Raw genomic sequence first — 9,018 nt, forward strand, 5'->3', positions numbered from 1 at the left:
TATGGTAAGTTACATGGCTCTGAAAAATAGAATGTTTTCCAAAAACGTTCATGCATTGTGGTTTCAGAATAATGTGAAACACAGGGTTTTTTTTCACCAATGGCACACAAATAATTAATACGAGTTTTGGGGAGTAGGGTTGGAATTCACACTGTAGTCTGTATAAATTCTTTGAATGTAAGGTGGAAGAATATCGTTTTCACTTTATTCAACGTTTTTGCAAAGTATCAGAAGTTTCTGAAATTGTTCATACCTAAAATGCGAATTTGCAGGAAAAACTAAAATCTAACCAAAAAAAAAGTTAAAATACAATACTATGATTTAGCCAACTTAGTACTAACTAGTCGCATGTATAAGTTTAGATTTTCTTTGTCAATTTTAACCCGCTGAGGACAAGTCCCGAGTATACAGTACTCAGGCAGATGTCTATGGGAAATGCGTGTTGTAGCAAAATCAAAACGTCCTCAACGGGTTACTGTATACGCCCAATATTTTGCGAGGTTTTTATTTCCGTGAATTTCGCGAGTCAGGTGCTATTCGCGAAATTAAAGTCACACAAAAATATTGACTCTGATCCCGACGTGGATGTGATGTATGCATGTACATTTCTCCGTTCAGTACAAAGACTCCGTGATCGCGAATTCAACCACTCGCGAAATCGTCGGGAATTCCCGATTCGCAAAAATTGAGACTCGCGAAATATATGGCGTCTACAATAACTGAAGGGAGAAAAAAAGTAGTCTTCAAATACCACATGATTTCTACCATGTTTTGGAGAAAGTGTCTTCTTTGGTCCACTTTTGGTGTTTGAGTTGAATTCTCTTCAGCATTTTATTATGTAATGACCAGGAATTTAGGCATTTTTTTTTCCTTCAGAAATTGACCTATCAATTCTGAATATACTGCATTATTACCCTACTTGGGATAGAGAAGAGATGGGCTGGTTTAACCCATTAGATGTGAACAAAATCCAAAAAAATGTATACAAATATCTTCCAGTGTGAGTCGGAAACATTAATGCTAATCTTGTAAAATTTGTTGCCAATTTGAAGATCAATCATGAATTTTGCATTGTAGATGTTTTTGATATCAGAATTTAAACAGTGAACAGTGATGTGTGGACAAAATGGGACCTTGATGAAAGAGAGGTTTTTAATGTGATTTATGAAATATTAACAGTGAATAACAAAGATGAAACAAAAAGATACAGTGTCAAACCACATAAACCTGGTTGCGTGGACCTGTTGGACTTTAACCCTTTCTGTGTCACAGATTGATCATTGTTGTGAAGCCATGATGAGTCGTTGTATTTAAAGGCATATGGCCCTGACATTGACATATGTGCAAGGTCTATAGGAAAACAATGTGGTAAATTGTGATGTTGAATAACTATAACTCTGATTATACGTGCCAAATGAAACAATGAAACGAATGAAACAATTGGTACGATTTTGAGTGGGCTGATCATAAAGCTCATCTACTAGCTGTGCTTTCGTCCCGGGGTTCTTCCTGTTTAAAGGTTTGTTTGTTGTTGTTCTTTTTTCCCCATCTGCAGGCTGGCCGGCGACTACGTGGTGCCAGCGAGTGCAAAGCGGAAGCAGAAAGATGTGCTAAGAGGTGGGTAGACCTAGCCAGGGCAGTAGCCGTTGTCAGCGTTGTGCATCATTATGGAAGCAAAGTATGCAATAAGGTCACAGTAAAGGGATGGTATAGTATTGGTGAAGATGAGGGTTATTGGGCATTTAACTTTTTGCAAGATTCCATGAAACCACTTATGAAATAGTACAGGGCATACCATTCTAAGAGGAATTCAAAGTTTATTTGATGAAAATCGGTTTGGAAGGGCTGAGACATTCAAGAGCAAAGTAAAACAACGTGATCCTGATAAAAGATGGATCCCCCCTTTTATTAGGATAGCTCTGTTTCGGATATCTCAGCCATTTCAAAACCAATTTTCATCAAAATAACGCTGAATTCCTCTTGGAATTATATGGTCTTTCACATTTTATAAGAAGTTTTCTCATTACCTCACTAAGAAATGTAGAAACCTGAAGGTAGGTCTCAACCGAAACTATACCATTCCTTTAACCTGTTCCTTGCAAAGTTTCTGAAATCCCCATAGGTTTTGTACAGTACCCAACAGGCATCAACGGATATGGGGTTAAAGGAAAGTCCACCTTCATTAACATAAGGATTGAGAGAATGTAGCAATATTAGTAGAACACATCATTGAAAGTTTGAGGAAAATCGGACAATCCGTTCAAAAGTTATGAATTTTTGAAGTTTTTGTGCAGTCACCGCTGGATGAGAAGACTACTGCAGTGTATGATGTCACATGCGTACAACAATATAAGGAAATAATAAAGAGAATTTTACAAAATTTCATCTTTTGAAAAAAGTGCACATTCCCTTGACTCGTTACTGACATATGTTATGGGTAATATTATTCCCCCTGCCTTTAGAAAGAGGCAAGTCAAGTGCTCTTTTATTATGCGAAAAAAGTGAAAATATGTTGAATTTTCTTTCCATTTTCTTTATACTGTTGTACTCATATGACATCATGAGCCTTAGTAGTCTCCTCATCCAGCGGTTCCAACACACAAATTTAAAAAATTCATAACTTTTGCATTGATTGTCCAATTTTCCTCAAACTTTCACTGATGTGTTCTACTAATATTGCTGCATTCTCTCAATCCTTATGTTTATGAAGGTGAACTTGTCCTTTAATTGGGGGAATGATGGTCAGTTAGAATATGGTACTTGCAAGCAAGACGGGCCACACTATATTTCTACTAGAAATTTAAAAGCAGTAAGTTTGGAGTTGAAACCTTTACGTCACCATAACCCAATCATGGTCTTTCCAACTCAGCAAATTTCAGTGTGTGTCCTATACTTTATAACATTCCTATTGGAGAAACACCAGTAGATTGGACTGCTTAGAGTCAGTACATCAGCATGATATCAGAAACCAAAAATTCCCAAGATTTGCAAGTTTAAGACGAAAAACAGTGTTAACTTAAGTATTCAAAACTATGTCGCCAATTTAAAGGTCAGATGCAAATTACTGTAAAAGTGGAAATTTTTCCCGTGTTGAAATTTTCGCACAGTTCGCGCAACCAGAAGCTAGCGCGAAAATAAAAGCACGCGGATATTTTTGCTTGCCATATGTTCCTGTGCGTGATGTCTTGATTCCGCAGAATTAAAAGCACATGAAACTCTTCTTATCCGGCCAAGCGCGAAAAATTAGTCGTGCAAAAATATCCACTTTTACAGTAAGCAGCTTTGAGGGTTCTAATAATTCTGCAGTGGAAGTTACTAATGGTAAACTATGTATAGAAATAGGGCTAAAATCAAAAATTTGTACTCTGAAATGAATGGTAAAATATCATACAAAAGATAACAAGACAAATAGACACCAGAAGTGTGATTTCTTGGGCTCGATTGGTTGAAGTACAGCTCTAGCGAAGATGTCTTTATATTCAACATTTGCCAGAATCAATCTTTAGCCCTTTACCAACTTGCCATTGGTGCATGTATTTAGTTTGTAGCCTGTTTACTGTCATCCACTCTTTAAAGATGATATAAAGTTTTGGTACCTCAAAAGTTTCCCTGAATTTCCTTGTCTTAGTTTGTGTTTCAGGTTAAAGTACGTTTCATATAACTAACACTGTGAGACTTACTCGCCCCAAAGTGCTCTCACATGTCTTAGTAATCATGCAATAATGGTTTCGTACCAGAGCCACCGCCGTTCGACGGCGTGGCGAGGTAGTACACGTATTGTACGAAACCTGCATGATAACTGCGACCAGCAGCGTGCAGCCCCATACAAAACACGTGTACGCATAGCTAACTGCAACCAGCAGCCCCATACGCATAGCGTAATGGGGCTTCGCATTGTAACATTCAGGATCATGACAGATTTAGTATCGCGGGTAAATATTAACTTAAAATCCAAAAATTTCTTCAATTTGAAGACTTACCAATTAAGTTGAAGTATTGAAAACAGGCTTCGGGCAACGTTTGGTTCTGCCAATAGTCCCTTTCTGTTCAAATTGATGACTGAATGTGACTCGGTCGAGAGGACCTTGGGAGAGCTACATACACTAAATACTACGGCCAGCGCATGCGCACAAATTTCAAATCCATGAACGGATAAGATGTTTGTGTGCGCATGCGCTGGCCGTGGTATTCAGTGTATGTAGCTCTCCCAAGGTCCACTTGACCGAGTCACATTCAGTCATCAATTCGAACAGAAAGGGACTATTGGCAGAACCAAACGTTGCCCGAAGCCTGTTTTCAATACTTCAACTTAATTGGTAAGTCTTCAAATTGAAGAAATTTTTGGATATTTTTTATATTTACCCGCGATACTAAATCTGTCGTGATCCTGAATGTTACAATGTGAAGCCCCATTACGCTATGCGTATGGGGCTGCTGGTCGCAGTTAATTGCATGATTACTGAGACATGAGAGCACTTTGGGGCGAGTAAGTCTCACAGTGTCAGTTATATGAAAGGTACTTTAACCTGAAACACAAGAATTCAGGGAAACTTTTGAGGTACCAAAACTTTATATTATCTTTAAATAGGTACCCCTGATTTTTGTTTGTTTATTCTAATCCATGTCTGTTCAATCCCACAGACGGAATGACGCAAACTTCGGACCTGAGCAACACCAGTCGAGTGGTGGTGGTCCCTGTCAGCAAGCCACCACAGGAGGGCAGCAGACTAGTCTGGAGTCCCTACCAGGCTGGTGATGAGGTGGCCAGGCTCTCCCCATCACAGGAACCGGTGGGTTGGCAGCATTAGGATTTGAGTGTGAACGGGGTGCAAGTACCGGAAGCTTCCTGTATGAAGTTAGATCATTTTGTCCAGGCTGTTGCCCCTCCCTCTCTTCCCTCCAATCAACACCAGATTTTTAAATCTGTTCAAGGTATTATATAGGCCTGCCATAGGCCATATGATGCATCACGCGTTACCCCGGGGTACCGTAGTACCCCGGGTAACCGCGTTATGTAGCGCCACCTCACGTCCATGCCACTGCATGTTATACTATGCGTGCATGGAAGCTGTGATACCACGAGCGTGTGCTTTAGTGCAGTGCAGTGTAGTGGCTAGCGCGCGCAAGCTCCAGCACCAAAATAATTTCCTCTTTTTGGCACCCAGGGTACAGCCTTTTTTAAAAAAATTAATAATTCAACAAAATGGCTGATTTTTATTTGGTACCCCGGGATACCATTTATGTCATCATATATCAAAGGTTAGCTTTAATCACTTTTGATCAGAAGAGTTCAAAGAAAAAAAAGAGAAGTGGAACAAAAAACAAACAACATCAAACAAAACAAAAGTAGAAAAAAAGTGTTTTGTGTTTAAATCATAACTTTCTTAGCCCTTGTATTGCTTTGTCTCCATCTTGATCTAATGTAAAAGAAATGCATTTGTCAGTACAGTGCGCTCCCGTTATAACGAGCAAGGTTATAACGAAATTCCGGTTTTAACGAAGTAAAATTTCTGGCCGCAACACTATCCACTCTATGTATTTTTATTGTTTATTTGTTTGGTTTAATATAACGAAATTTCGGTATAACGACAGAAAACTGTCGGTCCCGAGAACTGTGTTTTAACGGGAGTCCACTGTACATTGATGTTGCAATGTGACTCAATGGACAGGAGTAGAACAACATCTTCATGAGTTATTTCATGACTTTTTCCCTTCTATTGCCTGCTTGAAAGATTTTGGTCTTGTTTTTGGACACTGTACTGTACAGTTGTACTTCTGCTTTTATTACGATAAAATATTGTCTGTTTTAGGAGAGCATATACAGAATTTATTTGGTTTTTTTTTCTGGTCATTATTACTTGTAGGCTTCCATACCGGGCGGGGTCAACCCGTCTCCAGAGCCCCCGAGGTCGTTGCCGGGTCATCAGTTTGGATCGTCGACGGCCCAGGAGCGTCGTCCTGATGGCGACAGCCTGAGAGGGAGACAGGGCGCGGTGGAGCGCTACGCAGACATGCTGAAGGACATGTTAGAAACGCAGAACACGGAACAGCAGCCGAGCCCCGAGGTCTCCACGAGGGCGCCCTTGCGGAAGCGCAGCGTGGCTCTGCTGGAGGGTGAGCCCGACTATGAGTGGTCATTCGACCGTAGCGTGACGGGGTCACGGGGTCGCGGTTCCAAGCCGGCGGCCCGCAAGCCGGAGGCGAGCGTCGCCAACGTCTCCAAGCCCCCTCGGACGGAGAGATCGCTCAGTTCGGAAGCCACGCCACCAAGCGAGGGGAAGGTCCGAGCGATGCTCAGCAGCCGCGAGCACGGAGTCGGGAAGGCGGTGGACAAGTTCTACGATGAGCTGGACGTATCAAGCAACTTGAGGTACCCGACTGGGCAGTACTCTCCGCAGGTGACGAACGCAGTGCGCGAGGAACTTATTCGGCTTACCCGACGTATGGGGGATGGGGAGGAGAGTGTACTAGTATGAAGACTTCAGCCTGTCAGCTTTTCTCTCTCTTATAATCATCAACAATGCAGTCCAAGCACTCTCCTCCTCTAGAGGCATTTACTGTTAAAGCAGAAACTTTTGCAAATTTCTCGAGCCAAAATTTGTGAAAGTAAAATGCAGGCAAAATGTTTTGTCTGCACAGTGCATTGAATGCCAGTGACAATACGCGAAAGTTTCCTGCTGCAAAAAAACCCACCAGCTGTGCTTCGCAAAAGCTTCATGCCACCAATGTTTCTGGCTTTTCGCTCCTAAAAGCCCACCTTCGCTATTTGAAACCCATTTGCCAAAGGGAATTCAAACTTTTGTGTGCCAGTCAGCACTCAAAGCAGTCAAGAGGTTAACAGACAGAAGACATATTCTGCTTCTGCAGGTATGATGTCTGTGTATAAGAACTTATTCCCCTGTCATTTTGAGAAACATACACGCCTTGCGGTTGTGAGTGACGGGACTTTGAAAAAACTTGAACAAGTATGTGCATTTGTTTCAGTTTCCCCGATTAGAATTCTGCAATTTTCTTGCCAGTATAATCCGTTCCATTCCTCGTACAAATGTAGTTTAAGGCACTTGACATAAAAGGGTTATTTGAATCACATTTTTTATGCCTAAGTGAGCTATAAAATCTGTGTACTATATTTAACTGTGCCAATGCCAAAATGTAGGAGGCAGGTGCAGTTTACCATAGAGGGCAGTATGTATTTATTTCTTGATGCCAAGGAATTACAAAGAATTATTGATAAAGGGAAAAAACTCAGCAAATGACAATCGCCTATCTTGCCTAATCAGATTGCTGTACATTTGAAAGATGGAAATACCAAGTGTCAAGTTTTTGCCGTGCTTAAAGTTCATAGTTTTTAAGTGAAGGATGCATTCCAAAACATTTTTTCTTTTTTTTTTTAAAGGCAATACTAGCAGCTTTTTCTCTCAGTGCAATTTCCAGAAATGCATGCAACAGACAGGCCTATAAAATAAGATTCCCTTGGAGAGGCAGAATTTACTGTAATCCCCTTCTTTTTATTGACACAAATACTTCACCGTTGTTATGTGAAAACACTTGTGACGTGTTGGCAATGACTTTATTCCATGCAATGTCAAGAATTAAAAACAATGTCAGGGCTGCCAACACTGGAAACTAGTTGAGAGTGAGACTCCCATAGGCCAATGCTATAATTTAGGAGTCAAAATGAGTGAGATCAATAGAAATGCATGCAAATGAAATAAAATTTTAGAGTGAGAAAGGACCAAAATGTGTGAGTCTCACGCTCAATGCGTGAGAGTTGGCAGCCCTGCAATGTGTATTACTCACTGAAGAGGTGTGGCTATGTGAACCGTACCCATTCCATGGGCAGTATTGTGGAGATGAGAATTGGGCTTTTAACTTTTTGTGAGATACCAAGAAAACACTTTTGAAATAGTACAGAGCATACCATTTTAAGAGGAATTCAAAGTTTATTTGATAAAAATCAAGTTTGGAATGACTGAAACATCCAAAAACAAAGTAAAACAAAGCAATCATAGTAAGAGGTGGGTCCCACACTTTATTAGAATTGCTCTGTTTTGGATATCTCAGCCATTTCAAAACCAATTTTCATCAAATAATTGTTGAATTCTTCATGGAATTACATGCTCCTTCATATTTCATAAGGGCCAGAGGTTTCTCATTATCTCACCAAAAAATGTTGGAAACCTGAAATTAGGTCTCAACCAAAACCATACGATCCCTTTAAAGAACAGGGAAATGATGATTGATAATTCATGATGAATAATAAATGATTCATAATTGCAGGGAGATATTGTAATAATACTACGCAGAAGTCATTTATCTTGTTACCAAGGTCAGCTGATGTCAACAGCTGATAAGAAGCCAAATAACATTAAATATGAATAATCACACTATTGAGATTTAAAATTATTTGACCACTTTCTCATGTTTTCACATATCTGCTTCTGAAAATACGGCGTTTGAAATGAGCCATCCCTCTCGAGTACAAGTTATCTATCAGTGAGAAAGGGATTTTTTTTTTTTACTCCTGGAAAATATGTATCTTGTGAACGTATCAATGAATTTTGAGGGAATTGGACAAGTTGTGTTCAAAATACAAAGCATTCTTAAAGGTTTGGATTAATCCACATGGATTGTAGGATGGAAAGGCTACAGTCTGTCACATGTGTGTAATGATAGTAAGGAAAATATAAGAATTAATATTATTACTGACATATGTTCATAGTAATATTACTCTCCCTGCCTTCTGAAAGGAGCAAGTCAAGTACATTTTACTATGTCAGGATAATAAAAACATTGCTTGACTTCCATCCCCCTCCCCCCCCCCCCCCCAAAAAAAAGGGCTGCAAGTAACTGAAGGTGATGCCAAAATTTTGTTTGTTTGTACATAAGCCACTCATGCTTGCCAGCAAGAAATACGAACAAAACTTTGTGCTTGAGCAGAAGAAAACGTATGCCAAAGTGTGAGAAATTATACCCATTTAGAAATTCTTCATTCATGCTGAAAATCAGTGCTAGCCT

At 40.0% G+C, this 9,018-nt stretch overlaps 1 protein-coding gene across 1 annotated transcript in view; it reads left to right on the forward strand.

Annotated features, from left to right (window-relative positions):
- The window catches only part of LOC140235754 (uncharacterized), a 60,236-nt gene extending 53,723 nt beyond the window's left edge, over window positions 1-6,513 (forward strand). Inside the window, exons 12-14 of the mRNA XM_072315767.1 lie at window positions 1,556-1,617; window positions 4,642-4,790; window positions 5,865-6,513. Of these exons, the coding sequence (XP_072171868.1) occupies window positions 1,556-1,617; window positions 4,642-4,790; window positions 5,865-6,476 (823 nt within the window). The 3' untranslated portion in view covers window positions 6,477-6,513. The remainder of the gene's footprint in view (window positions 1-1,555; window positions 1,618-4,641; window positions 4,791-5,864) is intronic.
- Window positions 6,514-9,018: the final 2,505 nt, after the last annotated feature.

Source organism: Diadema setosum, chromosome 12 (assembly GCF_964275005.1).
Source record: "Diadema setosum chromosome 12, eeDiaSeto1, whole genome shotgun sequence".
Lineage (NCBI taxonomy): Eukaryota > Metazoa > Echinodermata > Echinoidea > Diadematoida > Diadematidae > Diadema > Diadema setosum.